The sequence below is a fragment of the Lissotriton vulgaris genome, chromosome 10, assembly GCF_964263255.1.
Source record: "Lissotriton vulgaris chromosome 10, aLisVul1.2, whole genome shotgun sequence".
Taxonomy (NCBI): domain Eukaryota; kingdom Metazoa; phylum Chordata; class Amphibia; order Caudata; family Salamandridae; genus Lissotriton; species Lissotriton vulgaris.
Genome location: NC_141698.1, coordinates 1,045,134,866 through 1,045,159,535, shown reverse-complemented (window position 1 = coordinate 1,045,159,535; position 24,670 = coordinate 1,045,134,866). Strand labels below are relative to the sequence as shown.

Below are 24,670 nucleotides of genomic sequence, written 5' to 3'. Positions count from 1 at the left end.
ACTCTCCCTTTCACCAGGCTCATGCCCGGACACTCCTCGGAGTATCTGTGCGCGCTACAAGTGCAAATAACATGACACAAGATCCAGTGCCTCACTCTGCCCCACTAGTTTCAGTACACTTTTGTGCCTAGCCCCTGGAAGCAAGCAAACGTTATTCCTCTCCTCAAGAAACCTTCTATGGACTCCTCCAAGTCAGAAGACTTCTGGCCCATCTCCCTCTTTCTCCTCCTGGCTAAGGTCATAGAACGTTATGTAAACAGTACTTTAACTAAATTCCTAGAAGATAACCATATCTTGAATGCTTCCCAGAAAGGATTTCAGACTGTTCACAGCACATAATCTGCTCTCCTTGGTGTTTCTGAACATCTTCATAGCACTGTGGATGAGGGCAGATCCTCAGCCCTGATTCTGCTCGACCTAAGTGCCACATTCGATACAGTGCCTCACCACATTTTACTTGAGTGCTAACTAGAAATTGGCACAGGAGGAGTTGCACTCTGCTAGATTGTCTCTTTTCTTTCTGAGCGTTCTTTTGAGGTTATCTCTCCCCTTAAAGTTCACAATCTCACATGCTTAAGTACGGCTTCTCTCAGGGCTGGTCCTGAAGCACTACCTTGTTTGACATATGCATCCTGCCCTTTGCTCGGGTTGTAGATTCTTTTGGGCTTAAGCTGGTATCATATGCTGACAATACTCAGCTTGTACTTTCATTTTCGGACACTCCATCATTTGACATGGACAATTTACAGAAAGGCATGCTGGAAATGGCAGAGTGGATAACTAATACCTGCCTACGCCTGACTGCTAACAACACAGAGATTCTTCTTATTGTCAAACATAGCCCTATTTAGGATGACCACTGGCGGGCCACCTCCCTTTGACCCCCCTTCAACCAAAGCAGTCTATAAAAAATGTAGGAATTTGGATGGACAATACTCTGGCCTTTGAGGTTCAAGCTAAATCTGTTGCCGGTGCATGCTTCGGTTTCCTGCAAAGTCTTAAACCGATTCTGCGGTTTTTGACCCTCATATTCATCAAATTATAATCCAGGCAGCCATTTTGTCTAGGTTTGACTATCTTAACAGTTTATACTTCTGCGCCAATTGTTCTGTTTGGAACAGACTCCAGCTAGCCCAAGATGCAGCTGCTCTTTTCTCTTCCCAGGTTTTGCTCCGCCTCATGCCTTTTGCAGAGGTTACATTTGCTCCCAGTGGAGAAACACATTCATATCAAGACCCTTTGTCTCGTCCATAAGATTCTACATTCCCAGGGGCCCCCTATTCTGAGGCAGCTTCTTTCATTTTACCAGCCCACATGGTCCCTGCATTCTGCCAACCAGAACTTGACTATAGTTCCCAAGTTAGGAGAGTCAGAGAGGGGGTCGCTCTTTTCGTACTCTGGCTCCCTCCCTCTGGAATGCTCTTTCACTCTCTTATCAGAAACACTTATAACCACCTTCTGTTCAGGAAATCCCTCAAGACTTGGCTTTTCTTAATCTAGCCTCTTCCCCTCTTTTGGGGTGGCTGTCAGTGGAAGGTGTGTGTTCGTAGGCCTAGCGCTCTGAAGCCCCACTGTTGGAGAAACCATGCGCTCTATAAATCCTGCAAAATACCATAATATATACCTTTGGCTGTGGTGTTTTCCAGGAGATCCTGCACTGGCCTCTCTGTGATCGTGAGTGGGAAGGCCTTCAGAACTAGACGAATGGCCTGAGTTCTAGCGGACTGATGTGGAGCCAGCCCTCAACCACAAACCCGAGTTCCCTGAGCTCCTCCTCTTTCACATTACCTCCACAGCCCAGCAAAGATGCTTCCATCACCACCATCAGCTAGCTATAGGTGTGGAAAGGAGAGGGGTCTATTGCTAGACCAATTGTGTTTGAGCAGCAACCACTGCATATCCTGACCATTCTCCTCCGAGACCTGGGTGACTGGTGACATTGCCTTGATGCTGGACCCATTGGAACTTCATGATCTATTACAAAGCCTGAATATACCACTTGGCATAGCAGACAAGGAGGATGCAGGAGGCTAAGGGCATTAATCAGGGCTGTCAGATCCTAATCAGAAGGCGGGGAGCGGACTAAGTGAAGCAGTGTGGCGGAACTTCTGATCAATGTGTACCTATGAAGGCTACCACCCCTCCCTTTAACCGAATATAAGCCATCCCGTCTAATTGAGGGCGCATGATGAGCTACACATAATACTGTCTCAGGTAGGCCTCCATTGGGCACTCCTTATGTGCACCCCTTTTCCCTGGTACAGTAGGACGTAGGGGACACCACCTTTATGTTTACCTTATGGATCTGACAGCCCTGATGAATGCCCCAGACCTAAATGGCTCTTTGCGTAGGCAGAAACATGTTGGCAGTTGAATAGATGGATCAGAGACATTACTCTCTATAGGGTCCATCGACTACCTTTTGTTTTTAACGTACCTCAGGTCGTCACTAATAAAGGTAATAACCGAGTAACGTGAGGCACTTTTAATTGAACTGGATCCCGTTTTATCCTGTAAGATTTATGCAAAAGCCAAAAAGTCTTCGCAGAGGTTGAGTCCGCCCTGGTAGTACCTTCTTACCAGGGTGGGGAGAGGATATCTATGATGAAGCATGACACAATATTGTGTGTGAGACATCCTCTTCCATTAAGGATGGTCTTCTAGACCTCCTTAATAGTCTCACAAAAGTCTTATTATCTCTGGATCGCGGGTGTGAAACGCCTTTCTCACTTCTTTTATAGATTATGGGCTACCTACTTCTTTTGTCTTTGTTTGTTTTGAGTCGGGACAGCAGGTTAGCCGGTAATCCCCCTGACTCTCTCTTGCTTGTGGTTTACATAAATCTGTATAAGGCATCATCTGTAATGGGGCCTTAATCATAAACATCTTGGGGTGCCTCCCGCTTAGGCATGAGATCAGAATCAGAACCAAAAAGATAATGGAGACTCTTCTGCTAGGTGCGACATGGCAGCAGTAGTGGGTTAAGGCCAGGTTATAAGATGACTGGTTGCACATTTGTTATTTCGGCGCACCACATTGGTCGGTGCCTGTGCGCCTTCTCTTACGAGTTGTAGTGCAAGATTGGGATCCAGTCACACTCTGCTTTCTTATGCCTGGGCATACTACAGGACTTTGAGTGCAAAGCTGAGTTGGTGGAGGAGTAGCCTTGGTACTGTGCCTGTGCCTGCTTTGGATCAGGACTTATGCGATGAATGTGAACTCTTTTTGTGTTCAACGGCATACAACTTCGCCTCCTGGTATCAGATCAGCAACAAGTGCATGAAGGCGCACTTATAGTATGACTTAGAGTTGTGGTTTGAGTCCAGACACCAAAGACAACCTTGTGCGGGTCTGTGACCTACATCTGCTTCCTGCTGCAGCAGTGTGCTTCAAACCTGTTGATTTGGATGGGGACATAATTTCCCAGCACTATGGTTAAAATTGTTTAGAAGTCGTTGGAAAACTTACTAAGTTGGAAGAGAAGCTATGGATCTGAATCAGAAGGCTTGGAATTGATGTCAGTGGGCAGGGGTTGCATTTATATGCAGTACCTTTCCATCACTTTCAGGACAGTGTGGAGTCACTGTGGAGCCACATGGTACCTCCTACAGGCAAGCAAGAGCAATTCTATGGAAAGTTTTCTGGTTCTAGTCTGGCGCTAGGGGAGTATTCTGAGGTTAGGAACCTGCGATCGGAATCTTTCATCAGAAAAAAACTTTAGGAATGGTAAATTTGTAGTGGGTACCGGAAGGTTAGAAGATGTGGATTCCCTCCTGCTAGCATTGGAGAATATGGTCAAGTCACAGCCTGACTCAGAAAATGTGTATATTCTCATCATGTAATATATGTAGAGGGCAGCGGAATAACGCACGTTAGTACTCACACTTTATCTTTCAACAAAAACTTGAAATCTAATGCAGTAAACATTATATCTGTAGAGCTAAGGTAAGTGGTAGAGCTGAACGGAACACTGAAGTGGAAGCCTGTTGCTCATTTCACCACTGTCAGAGTGGCACATAATATTTTCCCACAGATGATCCAGTCATTGATATCTTATTTCTTTGTATACCACCCAGAGCATAACTTAATTTATTCTTGGTGAGAAGAGAGATCAGTGTAAGGGACATAACATGCAGTAAACGCTTTTGGGAAGTGGTGGACGGTCTAGAAGCATTAGATTTATTTTCTGAATGCACGCAGGTTGATCAAACAAGCGTGAGATAGAATATGCCCTTTGTGATCAAACTCTAGATGTAGGATACACAGCAATACAATTCTTGGTCAAGTGCCCTCTAGCAGTATGTTAGTTTAAAGCCTAGCTTCAGCCTAAGTCTCCTTGAACTCACTTTTACTTTGCTATTAATGGGTCTCCTTTTAGAGGAAATGGAAAGCAGATACAACATTGTGGTGACTTTTTATGCACTCTTCCATGGTATGAGCACCCATAATTCATTCCGGATCAGCTTAAAAACACGGCCTATGTGCTGGACAGTAAACCGTACGAAAAGACCTCAATGTGCAGAATATGCATGAGAGGGGTCAAAGTCTTGGCCGATAGAAGGATGAGAATGCACCGCTTCAACTGTGTAACATTACTGGGTACTTAACTGGTGCACATCATGCTTACATTTTTGAAGCAATGGGGCAGCTGTTCTCTCACTACTTAGGAATATAAGTGAGTAGGATTTCTGTCTACTGAAGAATTGGGGCAGCAGCCCTAGATAGGTCATACATGGTTTGTTTGCCCATGCTGCCAATGATACCCACTACCCTTAGATTAATATAAAAGGAACATTTAAACCACCTTTCCTTAACAAAAAAAGCCACTGCTTTTTTTTCAAATAAGTCAATGTTGTGTTTACAGAGTATAACTTTACTCTCCATGTCCTTGCAGTAAGCACAATGGAGCTTTACAAACTGACAAAGGCACTACAAAATAGGTTTCAAACTATGATAAGTAATTTTTTCTCACACACAGACTCGATTATGAACCAAGTGGTTCTTAAAATAATACTCTCACTGGTGCATTTAACCTCTTTCTTAATAAATATGACTTTTTTTGTGTTTGTAGGCATCTTTATGCCGCAAAATGTACATTAAAGTACAAGTTACAAGATGCCTACCTTTAACGTTGAGTAGTGTTTCAGGGCTTTGCTGAGATAAACGACTTAAACTGTGTAGCTGACTACAGCGATGAGCAATCCCCCAGCTTCTCTGCCACCTATGAAAATTGAAATTAGAGAGTTGGGTACGGTTATTGTTTATATTATCTAGTAGGTACAAGACTTTATATCATGCATTATAAATGTAATGATTTTTTATTGGGTGTTGGCAAAACCAAAACATTTACAGCACTGAAGATAGCAAGTGAATGGATGGTAACATATAACATCTTCGAGGAAAGTACCTTCAAACTATTCCCCAACCCCAACATGCTCCAACTTGAAGATTGAAATCTTGAGATTTACACATTTTTATTAACTATGATAAACAGTTCACACTTAATACTCATGCACTTTTGTGCCTTTGCTGCACCTACTGTGTGTCAACATTTTTGTTTCCACAGCTGTATGGTTTTATGCCAATACACTGAGATCTCAACACCAGGAGTCACTAAATCAGAAGTACCATTGCATTGCAAGAGTCATTAGATCTTCGATTTATAAAGGTATATATATTTTTTATTTCCAGTGAAAAAAACAAAGGTGACAGCGACGTGTTATAAAGATGAAAGACTGAGGCGTCTGATAAGACACTGTCTTTATTCTTCACTGCTCCGCTCTCCAGCAATAACTCTCGCCTCACATAAACATTCTAAGGGCAGCTTCACAGGAAGCTACCAAGTGCACTATCAACACGGGGGTGGCTGGAACATACCAAGATGAACACATTGTAAATAGATGTACAGAATAATAACACAGAAGATTGTAACAGGACGTTATAGTTAGGAAATAGATTTTTAAAAAACGTTAGAAATTCATTGAAAAAACAGAGTTACAGGGATGTTATAGTTAGGCTCAGATTTCACTGGTACAAAACCAGTGAAATTAAATTCAGAAGTTAGTTACCAAAGCTAACAATACCCCTCCCACGCAATTCACTGCTTGGGAAACATCACTCATGACATGGTCAGTGACGTCACTCATGACATTTCAGATGACATCACTGATAACCTCACCCAGTAGCGAGCCAGGAGGCCCTTTCGCAAAGTGGTTAAGAAAGGGGGTGGGGCCTCTGACAAGGCCTGAGCAATCCCACTGTGGTGGACTTATTTGAGGCAACAAAAGGGGTTCTTGGCCCCCAACCCTCAGCAGTCAAGGGAACTTCAACCCGTGGTATACTGAGGAGTTGCGTCTCCAACGTCAGTATTGTAGAAATTTAGAAAGGCGCTGGAGAAAGCACTATAGCCCCTCTGCTAAGCAAGTTTATAAAAATGCTTTAGCGATATACAAGAAAGCTGTCAACACGCAAAAGAATGTCTTTTTTACTGGTCAAATTGAGCATGCACAGAATTCAGCTAGGATGCTGTTTCAAGTGGTGAGCTCTCTCTCTAACCCTCCTGCTGGACCCGTGATTGAGAAATCTCAGGAACTTTGTAGTTCACTGGCCACATTCTTCACCACTAAGGTGATGGATATCTATTCCACTTTTATCCAAGAACCGTTAGGAAGAACCATTGATCAATCCACTAATTTGGCTCTTACTCACCCTCCCCTTTCTCATTTTCAGTCAGTCACTGAAGAGCAGGTCAGCAAGCTTGTTGCTAAGATTAAATCAGGTTCTCCGCTCGATCCATGTCCTCCTACCATAATAAATTAATTAAATAATACCATCACTCAGCCGCTCACCGATATTTGTAATTCCATCTTCAAAACCGGTGTCTACCTTGAGATTTGGAAGAAGGCCATTGTCAAACCTTTGCTTAACAAGCCTTCTTTAGACCCCACCATTACGGCCAACTACAGACCTATTGCATGCCTTCCCTTCCCGGCTAAAATCGTAGAGGCCATTATGAACCAGCAGCTCTCAGAGTTTATTGAACAACATAAACTCTTGGATGATACGCAGTTCGGGTTCCGGAGGGGACACGGAACTGAGACAGCACTGATAAAGGCCTCCGATGAAATCAGAGACATCATGGATTCGGGAGGAGCAGCAGTGCTTATTCTGTTGGACCTGTCGGCGGCCTTTGACACGGTCGACCACACCATCTTGGTCGACCGTGTCGCAGCCCTTGGGATTAACCATCTGGCCAAAGATCTTATAGCCTCTTTTTTAGCTAATCGCAAGCAGGCAGTCAAACTGGGTAACTATTACTCACCGATCTCTGAACTGCCATGCGGGGTCCCTCAAGGATCCTCGCTAAGTCCTACGCTTTTTAACATTTATGTCGCAGACTTGGCGAGGGTCATCAAATCGCATGGGATGCATTTAACTACCTACGCTGATGACACCCAGCTTGTGCTGGCGGTGCATAAGAACGGCCCAGTGGTAGCAGCTAAACTTCAGGAGGGGCTACTGGATGTACAATCTTGGATGCACTGTAACTGTTTAAAACTTAATGCGGAGAAAACTGAGGTTATGACCTTTGGTAATATTTCCCCAGAATGGTCCCCTACATGGTGGCCCAGTCAGATGGGCCCTCCCCCGGTCCCAGCTACCAAGGTCAGTAATCTGGGAGTGATCTTCGATAACAAGCTATCTTTTAGACATCACGTAAACAAGGTAGTTTCAGCTGCATTCTTTATGCTGAAAAAGATTAAAAAAACTCCTGCCGTATTTACCAGCATCAGCAGGAAAAACACTGATTACCACCCTAGTGTTTTCCAAGCTTGACTATGGAAATGCTCTCTTTTACAACACGCATAAATACATCCTGAATAAGCTTCAATCTGTCCAAAATATGGCAGCACGGATCCTGCTCAACATTCCCAGGCGCCACTCCACTTCGGCAGCCATACGCCATCTCCATTGGCTAAGAGTTGAGAGCAGGATCAAATTCAAAGCTTTATGTATCGCCTATAAGGCCATCCATCACACTGGACCGAAGTTCTTAAAAGAGGCATTTCAGGTGTACACCCCTAAAAGGAATTTAAGATCAGCAGCAAGCTGTCTACTGTCTGTACCCCGTACAAGAACGGCTACTTGGGGTGACAGACGATTTTTGGTAGCAACTCCCATATTGTGGAACTCACTCCCCTCAGACATTAAATCTGCACCAACCCTCATTGGCTTCCGTAAGGCTTTGAAGACCTGGCTCTTCAATCAATAAGTTCATGTCCTGACTACTGTATTTTAGAGTATCTCACTACGCCTAGACACCTTAGGGTAGTAGCTGCGCACTAAAAATCCCATAAATAAATAAATAAATAAATAAACCCCCAACCAGTAGTGCGCCAGGAGGCCCCTTTGCAGAGCGATTGAGAAATGAGCCTCCTGGCTCACTGTGAGGTCCGAGCAGACCCTCTGTGAAGGACTTACTTGTGGCAACAATAGAGGTTCTGGGCCCCCAATGACCCTCAGAAACCAAGGGGACTTCATCCCCCAATGAGTACTACGCCAGGAGGCCCAATTGCGAGTGGTTGAGAAAGGGGGCGGGGCCTCCTACGAAGTTCGAGCAATCCTGCTGTGGGGGACTTACCTGTGATAACAATAGGGGTTCTTGGCCCCAATGACCCTCAGCAGCCAACAGGACTTAATCCCCCAAATAGTACTGCGCCAGGAGGTCCCTTTGCAGAGGGGTTAAGAAAGGGGGCAGCGACTCGGATGAGGCCTGAGCAATCCAGATGTTACTTCAGGGTGTTATTTAGGCCCGGAGGGGTGGTGGTCCCCAGGGCTCAATGAGTCTCATAAGGGGAACCTCGTTCACCCCCCTACTTTTTTCAAAAAATGCCCCGGGAACATAACCCATAGCTGTATTCAAAACAGGTCCGGGAGCCCGCGCTTGAGGTTTTTTTTTGCCACGTATTCATGGTTCCATCACATTTTCGCAACAAACTTCTTTGGGCCCTGTCGGGGTCCTCTGGGACCCCATGATCAGAGCTAAGGGGTCAGGGTATGCCTACCCTGCCCCATTTTCTTTTTTATAACATCTTTCCTGGGACTCAGCTTCAGAAGGCTGCCACCACTTCCTGGTGGAAGCCAATCAGATTTCAGCACAAGATTGGAAGTGTTCACGGAGCCTTCACGTTCCTATATATCCAAATTAGAAATTCCTTGAATAGCTCCAAAACCACTGAACGGATTTACACCGAATCACAAAAAGGTCGCTTTCTGGACCAACAGCCACTTCTCTGTTAAATTTGCTATTATTTTGTTCAGCGTTTTGGGCTGTAGTCATGTCTAAAATTCCTATGGGAATTAACATGGAAAACACACTTTTTTGACCAGCCCCTTTTTCTCGGCCCCCGCTTGACGGATGACCAAATCTAATGAGGATGACCTCACAATGTTTATATCAATAGGTAACAACACCTAAGAGTACAATATAAATAAATAACATTCATAAAACAGGGTTTCACACTTTCTTTCTGAATAATTTTTGTGGCACTTTAAGCCTAACTGAGTATTGTTTGTATTATACACATATATACATACACATGTCCTTTCCCATCCAATGACTTTACAGGAATTACGGCAGGACTCCCTCAACTTTAGCTTATTAATCACATCAAGATTACACAGATGAATGCCATAACAAGGCTGATGCGTTTCGGCTCTGCCTTCTACTGGACCATATATCTATATGTTTAGATTTGTATTATATATACATATACTCACACACACTCACATATATGTATATATACATTTATAGAAGTATCTTGAGTTCCACCATAGCTGCTGCTCATCACAAAGTGGATGCCATCAGGATCTACACACGAAAACTAGCCACGCAGTTTCCCTGAGGGAACAAATTGTCGGCGACTCACAGGGGTTTTCTTAATCTTGATTTTCAAAGAAATACGTGCTTCAACTTCTCACATTTATCAAATATATATATATATATATCATTGTTTTACGGGGAGGCTAGTCTGCCCACTCACCCCCCAAAAACATTACGTCTTACTTATTTTCAGGTAAACCCCAAAATCACATATATATATATATATATATATATATATATATATATATATATATATATATATATATATATATATATATATTACCTACTGGGGGTCGCCAGTAGGTAGTTATAGCTAGGACCTATTTTCCATAGGAAATTACCAACATTCTATTCCCAATAACTTTGGTGCCGATAAACGAATCTTCGCGAAATATTCAAAACTCATGGGGCGCTCTGGTCCGCTTCTATTTTGAACGTTTTGGGGTGATTTGTCAAGCGGGGCCGAGAAAAAAGGGGGATCCCAAAACATGTTTTCCCCATGCAATTTGCCATAGGAAACTTTAGACACGGATACAGCCCGAACGCAATTACACCAAATTTGGCAAAAGATAGCCAATGGTTCAGAAAGAACCCTTTTTGTTCAATGGTGTAAATCGGTTTAGTAGTTGCGGAGAAAATCAAAATTAAAAAAGTTTTGATATCTATGGCCGCGGAAGATCTGTGCACACTCCGTGCACCCTCCCGATCACGAGCTTTATGCTAATTGGCTGTCAACACTCCAAACAAGGAAGTGTTGGCAGCCATCTTGTGCCTCTGTAGAATTGAGGCACAAGAAATCAGTCAAACAAGTGCGCAAAACGTAAAAAGGGGTCAGGGTAGAAACACCCTGAACCCCTAGCCCTTATTAGGGGCTCCCACAAGGACCCTCAGGGCCCCAACATTTTTTTTTTGTAATCGGCAAAACCAGCAAGAAAATAAAAATCGAAGTGCTGGCTCCCGCGCTTTGTTATTAATTAGCCCCCAGGGGGCCAAATCCCAGGGGCAATATATGTATTGTAATGGGGGGCCCAAAGGGGCCCGCCAGCCCCGGGGACCGCCACACCCAGGGGATACTAAAATAAATGGGTGGGGGGGGCTCAAAGGCCTCCCCAAGCCCTGGGGACCGCCACCCCCCAGAGCTTTATGAAATTATTTGCGGGGGGCTCATAGCCCCCAGAGCCCCGGGGACCGCCAAACCCCAGGGCTTCAAAAATACATGGTGGGGGGGCTCAAAGGCCCCCCCCAAGCCCCGGGGACCGCAACCCCCAGGGCTTTAAGACAATATTTGCGGGGGCTCACCGCCCCCACCCCCGCAGCACCGGGGACGGCCATCCCCGGGGCTTTTTATAAAAATAAATAATCCTGTGTGGGGGGCTTGTGCCCACCCCACACGCCCCGGGGACCGCCACCTCCCCGGGGCACTAAGTATTCTCTCTTCCAAAAACCAAAGACGATTACTTTTCCACATGGGGAGCAGCATCTTAGCAGCGCCCCATGTGGAAAAGCAATGCCGGCTCCCGCGGGGAGCCAGTGGGACCGTGGGGGGATTGGGGACCCCCCCATGGTCCCCAACAGAGAGGGCCAGCACTGGGGGATGGGATCCCCAGGGCTAGAAGTGGCCCGGGAGGGGGGCCACGCTGCCCCCCTCCCCAATGATAAAAATATTTTTTTTTTTTTAAAAAGGAAAGGCTGGCCCCATGGGATGGGGTCCCTGGGGCCATAAATGAGTAATGAAAACAAAATTAAATGGCCATGCCCAGGGGGATAGGGTCCCCGGGGCCAATTATGGCTTTGGGAGGGGGGCCACGCGGCCCCCTTCCAAATTTTTAGTGAAAAAAAATAAAAAATGGGTCAGGCCCTGGGGGATGGGGTCCCCAGGGCCAAAAAATAAGGAAAAGAAGGGGGGCCAAATAGCCCCCTTCTTAAAAATAAAAAATGAAAAAAATGACTGGCATTGCGCTTGAGGCCCCGCCACCTCCCTGCAGTACTATGCAAACGCGCCCCCTGGCGCGTTTGCAGTTGGGGAACTAATTTCTCTTGACTACTGGGGGTCCCTGGGGGCCAACTAGCCTACCGGGAACCTCCAGTATGCGCCGGGGAGCTGCGTTGCAGAGAGGTGTTCTGAGGCCATGCCCCTTTTTACACCTCTCTGTAACGCAGCTCTGTGGTGCTTAATGGAGGTACCTGGTGGGCTAGTTGGACCCCAGGGACCCTCAGGATTTAATGGGACTTAATCCACCAACTTAAAATGCGCCACAGGGCGCGTTTGCACAGTGGTGAAGGGAGGGGAGGGGCGGGGCCTGAGGTGACGGGTGCAAACACGCCCTGTGGCGTGTTTTTTAAGTTGGGCAATTAATTCCCCTTCAATCCTGAGGGCCCCTGGGGGCCAACTAGCCTACCAGGTGCTTCCAGTAAGCACCACTGCGCTGCGTTGCAGAGAGGTGGTCCAGGCTGTGCTCCTTTTTACACCTCTCTGCAACGCAGCTCTGTGGCGCTTACTGGAAGTACCTATTGGGCTAGTTGGACCTTAGGGACCCTCAGGATTCAAGGGGACTAAGGGCCTTATGTATCAAGTAACCATTTTGCGATTCTGAAATTGCGATTTTTACCAAAATCGCAATTTCTGAATCGCAAAATGGCATGTATGAAAGAAATTGAAAATAAATAGCGAATCTGTAAAAATCGCTATTTACATTGCGAGATCCCCAAATGCGATTCCCTAACCTAAGAAATCGCAATTTTGCGATTCCTTAACGGAAAAAATTGCAATATTGCGAATTTCTCGAATCTGCCAATCGGAAACTCAGGTGCAGCTTGATGACATCACAACCAGGAAGTGTGACTACCCATTCTGCACCTGAGTAGTTGATTCACAGCCAGAGTGAGGAGTGTTGAAGATTGAACTCAGCAGTTTTGAACAGAATGGCAGAAAGTGGAGACATGGCCAGCCAGGAAACACAGCAGCAACAGCAGGCTGAAGTGCAGAGGAAGAGAAAGCAGAAATTCTCTGAGGCAGAGTTGGCGGTTTTAATACAAGAAAACAATGCTCCTTGATAGGAACAGTTCCATTTTCCATTATCTTGTCTCCTATAGTGATAACTTGCTACAAATCAAATCCAAGAAATTGTTTGTAACAGTGGAATTCGAATCTCCACAAGTAAGTTTGACTTCGTGTAGAGATAGTAATAATAATGGGATTGCGGTAGTATCAGTAGATCTCGCCCATAATCAAGCATTGTATGCACTATATGACACTTGGCTGTACATAGCACAGACATATAATTGTCCGCTCAATTATCAACCGAACAGTTGTTGTTTCTGTAATGAAGTGTTTTCTCTGTAACAAAATGTTTTCTATGCAATTAAATGCTTTCAATTAAATGTCTTGATTAAAATAGCATAGTCGCCACACCGGCCCTGCTAATATTGAGTGACAAATAACTGACACTAATTCCTTCCATTACCTTGTTTTATCTAGAGTTGTGATGTAAGCAGTGACTGATGTAAATGCTTAACCTGTTAATTATGTTGCAACACAGAATGTATATCATCATTGACTGATTAATGATGTTATCTTTTAGGGGTCATCGGCTCATATCTATAAATTTGTCCTGATGATGGTCTTTTAAATAATTCAGACAAGACCGAAACGTCGGCCTTCACGTCCACTTCTGCTATCATTGACACGCTGCGTTCAGTACCTCACTGAAAATTTAGCAGTAGTCATTGTATTATATGTAATAGCTGGGACGTATTCTTTTGTACTGTTGGATCAATTGATGTTTTCCTTGTACATCTGAATCCTTTATGTTTTATTCTGTAAACTGATGAAATAACCCTTACAATCTTCTAAAAATAATAACAATTTTGATATATAATTACTTTGTGTTGCATCTTCTTTTCACTGTTTGGCTAGTGTGGTAGCTTCACAGTTTTGACTCTTGCGCTGTCCAAAACAGTTGGACTGTCTAATATAATACAGCTACTGATGATTTATTTATTTATTTATTTTTGGAATTTATAGAGCGCACGGCTACCCCAGAAGGGGTGTCCCGGCGCTGACAACCAATGAGCTCAAGGACAAGAGGGGGAGCAGGGAATCAAGAGGAGAACAACCAAGTCTTTAGTTTGCGGCGAAAGATGGATTCAGTGGGGGTAAATCTTAGCTCCAAAGGAAGCTTATTCCATAATCTGGCTGCAGCCACTCCAAAACCTCTGCCGCCTACTCTAGATAGGCGGAAGCGCGGAACAACCAGAAGACGCAGACTATTAGAGCGTAAGGATCTCACAGAGTGTGATAGAGCAATCCTTTTTTTCAGATAGCCTGGGCCGAGGTTGTTCAAGGCTCGGAAAGTAAGTATCAGTATCTTGAACTGGATACGTTTAGTGATAGGGAGCCAGTGCAGTTGTTTACGATAGAGTGCTACGGATTGACGGTAAGGAATGTTACCAATCAATCTGGCCGCGGCATTCTGCACGATTTGTAGGCGTTCAATCTGATAAAGGGGAGCACCTACGCAGAGACTGTTGGCATAGTCTAAGTGAGATGTAATCAGAGATTGAACCACAGTTCTGCGAGCATTCAAAGGGAGGAAAGGCAGAATTTTTTTAATCATACCCAGTTTTGCAAAACAGGCAGATGTGGTTTTGTAAATGTGAGGAGCACAGGAGAGGGTATTGTCGAACTGGAAACCCAAGTTACGAACAGTAGTGGCTGGAATCGGGGGGGGATCAAGGACCGTTGGCCACCAAAGGCTAGAGGGAATGGACGTTTTCTGATTGAAAAACATTACCTCTGTTTTATCAGTATTAAGCCTGAGGTGGTTAGTGGTCATCCAGTTACAAATGTTATTAAGGCACTGGCGAAAGTTGGCAAACGAGGTGTCAGAGTGATCCCTAAAAGAAAACACTAGCTGAGTATCATCAGCGTAGGAGATCACTCTGACTCCCCAAGATTCTACCACTTTGGCCAGGGGGGCAAGATACACATTAAATAATAAAGGGCTCAGAGCCGAGCCCTGGGGAACACCACAGAGAAGGGGTTTCTCAGCAGATGTAAAAGGTCTTAAAAAGACCCTCTGAGTACGATCCTTCAAAAAAGAACTGATCCATGCCAACACAGTACCTCCTAAGCCCACCTGGCTCAGGCGATCTAGAAGGATCGTATGAGAAACCGTGTCAAAGGCGGCGGATAGGTCGAGGAGGACCAACATGGCCTCCTCGCCCCTATCCACACACTCTCTGACAGTTTCGGAGACTTCCAGCAGAGCCGTCTCCGTACTGAAGCCTGCTCTAAAACCCGACTGGGAATCATGAAGGAGTAAATTAGATTCCAAAAATTCAGCCAGCTGCAGTTGAACTGCTTTCTCAAGGATCTTAGCCGACTGAGGGAGGAGGGAGATGGGCCGATAGTTAGGAAAAAGGCCAGGATCTGAATTCGCCTTTTTAAGGATCGGGACCAGCATGGCCTCCTTCCAGATAGAGGGGAACTGGCCCGAACCAAGAGAGCAGTTCCAGATATCAAGGAGAGGCTCAATCAATATAGGGGCCAAAATGCCCAACATTGTGGCCGGGATCAGGTCAAGGGGGGAACCAGATTTGCATTGGGTAATTAATCTCTGAGCCGATTCAATAGTCATCTCCTGGAAAGATTCTAGGAGAGGATTTACCTCGTCAGTCTCCCTAGGAGGTGATGAAATACCTACTACAGGGAAGGAAGACCTGATGGTCACGATCTTCTCCTGAAAATATTCCGAGAGACCATTACAAAGTGCCTGACTAGCTGGAATCTGGGAAGATAAGGCAGCAGGATGCGAAAAATCCTTTACAATTTTAAAAAGAGCTTTAGAAGAGTTCTTAGACTTCTCAATTTGAAGAGAGAAGAAGTCTCTCATAGTTGACCGTTTTAAGGAGAGAAATTTTCTCAAAGCGGCTTTGTAAATGGATTTAGCCTCTGGATCGTAATTTTTACGCCATAGACGCTCAAGTTTTTTACAACGGCTCTTCTCCTCCCTAAGAGTCGAACAGAACCAGGGAGAGGAAGGACGGGATCTAGCAGACATGACAGATTGAAGGGGTGCAATAGCATCAATGGCGCTCAGGAGAGTAGCGTTAAGCTTAGACACCCTTTCGTCAACAGTGTTACATGACGAGGGTTCATCGCCGTAGAGCAGGAGAGGACCTAGAGTGGCACAGGTAACTTTGTGCCATTTTCTCCCATGCTCCTTATTGAGTGCAATAGGTGAAGGTGCCAAGGTGAGGGTGAGATCAAAGGGCAAGAGATAATGGTCCGACCAGATAAGCGGGAGGGGAGGGTGAAGCATAATGTCCAAGTGCCTTGAAAAAATAAGATCCAAGGTATGGCCGGCTTTATGCGTGGGGCCCTGAACTATTTGAGATAAATTTAGGCCTTTCAAGGAGTCCAGGAATTGGGTGGCCGGGGCACATAGAGGATCATCCACATGTAAATTAAAATCCCCGAGCACAATAAAATTTGAGTGTTTAAGGGACAGATCTGCAATCAGATGTACCAGCGAAGAGAGAGAGCTAGACGAGGCAGTAGGTGGATTATAAACCAAAATCCCGGCTAAAATGACAGCCGCAGAATCTGCCAGGGTGAAGTGCAACGCTTCTATTTTTCCAATATTTTCAAGTTTAGTGGTAGTCACCTTGAAATGGGCCTTGGCTATAATAGCAATGCCACCACCCATTTGTCCACCTACACGATGACAACCTTTAAAAAGGTAGCCCGGAGGCGTAGCCAGAAGGATATCAGGGTTCGAAGAATCCTTCAGCCAGGTCTCAGTGAGAAACAGTACATCCCAAGCATCAGAAGTAAGGGAAGACCAGATCTCCCCAGCATGGCGTGGCATTGAGCGGCAGTTGAGTAACGCAATTTTAAGCGGAGAAGCTCGTATATGCCGCTTATTCAGATTACCATGCTGAGAAACAAGTTTTCTAGCAGGTAGCAATCTGAAAGTACATAGCGGACATTCAAACGAGGATTCAGTCAGGATCTAGAACCCTATTGATTAGAGATCCTACTTGCTGCATATAATAGTGTGAAACAAATCCCTTGCTGGCATCTTTTTGTGATACATTATCTACCCAAGCCCGCAAAGGTTTATTGGGTTACCCACCCTCCTTCCTACTGAAACACGCAAGAGGCGCATCTGGACTGACATTCAGCAGAAAGTAAATGCTGTTGGGGTGACACACAGGAGTGTTGACGATCTAAGAAAGCGATGGTATGACCTGCGCCAGCGCTCTAAGGAGAAGGTGGCTGCCAGGCTGGAGCAGTCCAGGACAACCGGTGGAGGAACCGCCACAGCCACTGACAGCACACCTCTGGAGGAACTGGAGGAGGGGACCCTGCTACCTGAAGGTGTAATGGGCGTGGCTGACCTAGACAGCTCCGAGCACCAGGGACCAGGACCAGGTAAGAAGAATGCCATCACACCCCTGACACCGCCCAAACTCCCCCCAGCAGCGAGCCAGGGGCAGGACAAATTCCAGGGAATGTACCCAAGCACACACAGCAATGCATTATGGGAGATGTAGTCACATGTACATAACAGTGGTGCATGTACACCCAGCCAGTCCCCAATAGAATGTGCACCTCAGGAAAGGCAAATACAAGACACATGTAATACCAAACAGTGATATTTAATAATTGTCAAGTGTAAGTCAGAACAGTTAATAAATGTGTGCTTTTACATCCACACCACCATCTGGAGCACAGCCTACAGGCAGTGGGAGACAGGCAGGTTCCCCAAACATAGAAGCAGAAGGGCAAGAGGAGGACACAGAGGAGGAGAACAGCCCTGTCAACCCTCCAAAACAACAAAGGAGACATGTTGTCCGACCACTACAAGACAGCAGACAAAATACTGGTGGAGATCCAGGTCTTAGAGGGCCAGATTAGAACAACCATTTCATCGAGTAAAGTATTCTCTAAACATCAAGAGGATGGCAACAAATCTAGTAAAGAGTTCAGGGACTCAATACTATTTACTAAACTAAAGAAATTTAAAAAAGATTTGGCCAAATTTGCGATGGATAAGGTTTATCCGTACACTAGTGATGATTTCTCTCCCACTAACCTAAAGGATGGACACAAGGGAGGATCCTATTATGGGAGCTCCAGCTCTGATGGAGCTTCCAGTGATTCAGATGGATCAAACACCAGCCAGTCATCATTTAAACAGAGAGGAAGGGGAGGGAATAGGAGAGGGTGGAGAGGGTACAATCAAGCCTTTGCCCAACCACAAGTTCCACCTTGGTGGCAGCCCTCACCGTGGGGACCACCCCCTTTCCACCGATGATGAACCCCTATGGCCCGCCACAATTTTATGGAGACTACAACCAACAGTCTTTTTTAGGGGGGGGGCAGGAAAAGCCGGGGCCGCCAAAGAACTCCCCGTCAAGGACAGGTCCGCTGGAACCTACCACCCCAGACCATGGATCTGAGGAGTGGGAAGAAGATCCCACAAGATCAAACAGCAACCTCAGCGGGACCAGTTTAGTTATCAATCTGAGCTCACAACAAATCACAGAGACTCAGGAACAGGTACTAAACAAAAACCTAGGCTTCGTTTCCACGAACCGAACCGACCCTTTTCAGGCGCAAATTGAAATGAGTAAATTCTAAAGGAAGATCAGACTCCACTACTTGTTTGCAAACAAGACAACTGAGATGGCACATACCAGTCCTATTGTAAACACAGGGTTGAAAAAACCTTCAACATTCAATCCTACCACTTTGGGTCTGCCCCCGAAGGATCTCACCTTCGAGGAGGCCGTAAATCATGACATGCGGGAACTCTTTGAAACCAGGCAGAAGATCTTCTATAACTTATCCAGAAATGAGCAAGACGCCATCAAGGAATTGACAGGGAATCCCCTTATTGTAATTAAACCTGCAGATAAGGGGGGAGCAGAGGTCATCCTAGATGTAGAAACTTACCGCAATGAGTGCTTGCGTCAACTCAATGACACAAGATCCTATAAAAAAACTCAAAGAAGATCCTACCGAGAGACTAACGAACATCATAGGACACATTGTTGAGGAAGCGCTTGCGGAAGGATGGATAACTCCAAAAGAGGGACAATACCTTCGTACATCGAACCCTGTCACACCTTACTTTTACCAACTACCAAAAATTCACAAGGCCCAACGCCCACCACCGGGTCATCCCATAATATCAAGGATAGGTTCACTTCTGGAACCTCTGTCGACTTTTGTCGATGTTTTTTTACAACCGATGGTACAGGAAATGCCGACGTTTTTAAAGGACACCAAAGACGTCCTAAGACTACTACCCGACATCGAATATGACACCCAAACGGATATTCTAGTGTCATTCGATGTTGAAGGTTTGTACACTTCCATACCTCAGACAGAGACATTACAAGTCATAGAGGAGTTATTACTTGTAAGAGACTTGAAATCCATAACTCCGGTTAGACTCATTATGACGCTAGCTACACTGGCCATGACAGAGAATTTTTTCGCCTTTGAGGATTCCCTATATTTGCAGATTAGCGGGACTAGTATGGGCAGTGTTTTTGCCCCTAGTCTCGCGAATCTGTACGTGCACAAATTCGAACAGGAGCACGTGCTCGCAGACACCAACCCCCATCTTAGGTGTCTGCGAGCATGGAAACGCTACATAGACGATATATTCGTCGTGTGGCGTGGAGATGAGATCCAGCTTAAAGAGTTCCATGAGTGGCTTAATAAGAGGAATCGATTCCTAAAGTTCACCATGGAATACGATACCTGTAAATTGGCCTTTCTGGACTTATTGATTTTGAGCACACCCAACGGCCTTATTTCTGAGCTCTACCGTAAACCAATGGCCCGTAATTCATTGCTTAATTATCATAGCTGCCATCCGAAATCCTTACGAGATAATTTGCCTTATGGGCAATTTTTGCGTATTCAAAGGAATTGTACCACTGGAACTTCATTTGAGACACATGCAAAAAGTCTAACGCGAGATTTACTAAACAAGGACTATCCTAAAAAACTAATACATCAGTCCAAAAAACGAGCGGCGAATAATAACAGAGCCAGCCTATTGGAAATGTTGCCCCCCAAAGAGAAAGTTGAACGCATGACATGCGTCACAACGTTTGGCATACTGTCCAATCAAATTTCCAAAATCATTAAAAAACACTGGGGTATCCTCAACACTGGCAAGGACACACTGCCTCCTCCCCTTTTTGCGTTTAAAAGGGGACAAAATTTAAAGGACAAGCTAGTCCATACAAGACCAAGAGTGGAAATTCCAAGAGCCATAGGCACCTTATGGGAGATGCCTGCAGTCACTGGTCACCACCCATGTGGACAATGTGAAGCATGCCCCCAAACCTCTAAATCTACCAGGATCGAAATTGGTACAGAACGACCATGGGAGCAACGTAGGTTCACGAATTGCAACAGTATGAACCTAATTTATCTAATCAGTTGCCCCTGTGAGAAAAGATATGTAGGCATGACCACCAGGAAAGTAAAGATAAGAATATCGGAGCATAAGAGCTCGATACGTTGTAACAAACAAGCTACGAGACTTACCAACCACTTCCTAGCAGCCCACCATTCTACAATGGACTTACACTGGACTGTGTTAGAACAACCAGTGATACCAAAACATATTTCTGATATCGGTACCTTCCTACATAGAAGAGAACAGAGGTGGGTGTATGAACTACAGACTGACAAAACGGGCTTAAATGAAGACATTCCGTGGATGTCCCTGTAGTCCTCCACCAATTACATGGCATTACATCCTTTTGGCTATTGGGTGGTCTTGTCCTGAGCACTAATTGTATGTGACCCAGCATCAAGTAAAATTGGGGCTACTGAGATTAAGGTGATCCGATAGATGTATGATTACTGTAGATGAAGACCCTATAGAGGAGATAATCCCCATTTTGTACAGTTCCAACAAACATTACAGTATATTTGTATGATGGTGGGACCAAGTTTTATAAATTTCCTGCCTCCCAGCGGTAAATGTTCGAAGTAAACTCTTTCGGCCAATATGCCTGCATCATTTCCAACATAATCCAATGAGCGGCGTTTTTAAACTGTTGGCACAGCGCTCTCCTGATGTGGCTTGGAGCGAATTTTTGAATTTTTAAATTTTAAATTACACTCGCTCAAACCGCATTATAATTACCGGAGAGTGATCTTGTTTAAAAAATTTTAAAATGTAAAAAATCTTCGTAATAGCAGTGGTTCTAATACATAGATTCAAGGCTCGAAAATCATTGCAGTCTGTTTTCCATAGTATTGGCTGTTGTAGTGACAAACACGCATAAATACTACAACTCCCATCAGCCCCATGCGCGTGTGACGCGCAGCCCTCGCGCGATCACATGATCTTCACCGTAGCCCTTTAGAAAGGTTTATATGGCCGCTTCCTGTCCATCTAGGCACCTCCCACTAAGACAGCCAAGACGGATGTCCGGAGTACCGATGGACAGGTAAGCGGGCCAGGGCAATACGGGCTAACCATGCTTTTGGAGTTAGAGGTCCCCGTAGGAAGGAAATGTGTATTGTGTGTTACATACACTGAAATTATTCAAAAATCAATAAAGCAAAAAAAAATTGTTGGCAAATATCAGATTGGCATATATTATTTAATGACCAATACTTCGTGATTGTCAAGTGCAATACAAAAATCATATAAATTGAAGGCCCCAATGTCGTAATTTGACAATGACCGAGTTAGCGCTTAGCTGTTGCTACACGTTTCCTGCTTAACTTAGCTATATTTGGAAGCGCCATCTTGTGTGTTACGGCGGCCATCTTAGATCATGAGCGGCCTCGTGGCCAGCGTGCCCTTTAGTCCGTTGTCCGTACCACTGACCACTCGAGTTTGCCCAGCAACAGGCTATTTTTAGCAACGGTCAAGCCTGTACATGCGCAGTCCCAACTGACCAGTCACCCCTCAGGAATGTGCCGCCAAACTGACCAGCGGGGTTGTAACCCCTCCAATGAGCTGGCTGTGTTCCAAAAATGACCATATATGTACATACTGCTCTGTAACTTTGTACCGCCTATCTTTTATTACCTGCATATTGTATAAAAGAACGGGTCACACCGATGTTCGGTGTGATACTTCTTGCATTACCGAAGGGTGCTGTAGGAATGTACCACCACCCCATGGGGTCTTAATAAACTTGTTCTTTGAATTTTTCAGTTTCTGTGCCAACAGTTCTTGAATGTAAGTGGGTTATCTTCGGAGCATTTAGGCCTTGGGAACCCGATACTACAAATTGGCGACCACGAAGGGACTCATCGGCGAATCGGATGCCCGAAGGAGAGGTCGTGACGAAGGTTTGGAAACTCGCCATGGACGCGTACGCTGCCACCGAGTGACCCGAGTCTTGGCACCCGCGGTGTTTCTTCCTTTCCTTCTGATCTGACCTTCCAGGTGGCGCCGGTCTCCGACTGAGTTCTCGATCGTCTGCGTTGCTGGATAAAGTGCCGTTTGGCTGATTCGATTAAAAGACCTTGGCAGTTGGAATCTGGACCTTTGAGACTTTGGGTAAGATCTGTGATCGGTAAGGTAGTCTGCGGACGCTTACTGAAGTTCTATGATTTGTGATCGGTAAGGTAGTCCTCGGACGCTTGCCGAAGTTCTATGACCTATGATTTTGATTTGAGTTAGCTAACATTTGTGAATTTGTGAAAATTGAATCTATATGTGTAGTGCACTTCACATAGGCAGGCATGTAGAGATGTTTCTCTAATTTTGTTTTTTTCCCTTTGAGCGGCACGTTTGTGTGAAGTACTGTAAGTGCCATTTTATATGGTATCGCGCTTTCGTGATACTTTTTGAACATGCCTGTTTTAAGCACACTCCGAGGGATGTGCTGTCTTGGAAATGGTTAACTTGAAAAAGAAGGTGTGGGTCACGCACTCCTCGGTGTAGGGAAGTTAATGATTTGGGGTGTGCTGCAGAGATATCACCCCCTGACAGGAAGGTGTGGAAATCACTGAATGGTTGGTGGCACCTAGGGTAGATGCCAACTCTCAGCGCACAACCTCTGTTGAAACAAACAAGTTTCTTAGATAGATTCTTCCAAATGTTATCAAAAAATTAGACCAAGTTCATCATCATATTCTCCATGTTTAATTCCACATGAGTTTCTCTTCAGAATTAATGAAATTTCACATCATAGATATATCCAAAATCAAAGTGTATGGATGGGCATCATTTCCCAATGCATTTCGGATACTAGATCCTTCATCAGGGGAATCCTAAAACATAATGAAATAAACTAAGTATGATCCACGGCGGCAGAAAAGTATCTACATAAATTACCACTTTAGTGAATGTCTATTCTAAATAAAGTGCGCAAAATATAAAAAAACACAAAAACCTTCAACCAGTGCTGAATCTTCCACCCTCTCTGAGGTTCCTTTTTTAGAGGAAGGCCCGGGAGAAAGAGACGACCCAGGAGGAGCCAGGTCAAAAGAAAAAGAGAAAGAAAGAGAGAGAGAGAGGGAGAGAGAATTGAGAAGCACCACGCTGAACCAGAGGGTGGACAAACCGAAGAAGAAGACAACCTAGTGATTAACATATCTTCACACACTCTGTCTGACCAGGAAATAAAGGTATTGCAGAAAGGTACCTCATTTATCCCTACCAGCCACACTAATGAGCTAGAACTTGAGGTCAGCTTATTTAAATTCATGCGCAATTTACGCTTAAGGCATTTCTTTGAAAATGTTTTACCTCCACAAGATACTAACCATGAAGATCAACTAAGAGGATTACGGGCCAAAAGTTCTTTTATGGCACCTATCAGTCATAAATCATTCGATATTTTTGAAAACCTGGTCAAAAATGACATCAGCAGCATCAATTTTTCCAAAAGGACCAAACACACAAATTTGACCAAAAAAGAATATTCGCTACTGAACAATCTAGCTAAAAGGAAAGAGATCACATATCAAACTGCTGACAAGGGGGGTGCACTTGTCCTAATGGACACCACATTCTACAATGAACAAGTTCGTCAACATCTGTCAGACACAAACACATATGGTCTCATCCACTTCAACCCAACTAGTCAATATGGAGAAGTTCTGATCAATATCCTCACCATGGCTGAGGAAAATGGAACCATAGACACTAAAACCAAGAAGTTTCTAACTCCTGTCAACCCTAGGACTCCAAGCATGTATATGCTGCCGAAAGTTCATAAAAACATCACTGAACCCCCGTTTAGACCCATTGTGTCTACGCGTGGCAGCATCCATGAGAACACAGGCAAATTCATTGATCGATATCTCCAACCTCTAATCCAGCAATCTCGGACCTACTTAAGGGACACTACACACTTTTTACAGAAGATCATTGGCATCCGATTTGATGAAGACAATACCATCTATCTGTGCTCCATTGACGTTAAATCTTTATACACAAGCATCCCTCATGATCTTGGTATGGAAGCAGTGGAAAACATCCTACTACACTCTGATCTTTCTAATGGCTTTCAAATTTTTTTGATGCAACTGATGCATTTCACTCTGTACCAGAGTTATTTCTCTTGGAACGACCAATGCTATGCACAGTTGTCCGGGACTTCCATGGGCAATTGTGCTGCTCCTGTCTATGCCAACGCATTCATGATTTATTTTGAGGAGAACCACATCTTGAATCAGACACCTTGGACCACACATGCCATGGCATTCTTGCGATACATTGATGACATTTTCGTGTTATGGAAAGGAGATCATGAATCTCTGGACAAAGCAGTAATGGA

At 44.8% G+C, this 24,670-nt stretch overlaps 1 protein-coding gene across 5 annotated transcripts in view; it reads right to left on the bottom strand.

The window, feature by feature from the left end:
- The window catches only part of TCAIM (T cell activation inhibitor, mitochondrial), a 495,335-nt gene that overhangs the window by 212,873 nt on the left and 257,792 nt on the right, over positions 1 to 24,670 (bottom strand). For all 5 annotated transcript variants that reach the window (XM_086942093.1, XM_086942094.1, XM_086942097.1 and 2 more), the window contains one exon: positions 5,124 to 5,221. In XM_086942093.1, the coding sequence (XP_086798219.1) occupies positions 5,124 to 5,221 (98 nt within the window). The remainder of the gene's footprint in view (positions 1 to 5,123; positions 5,222 to 24,670) is intronic.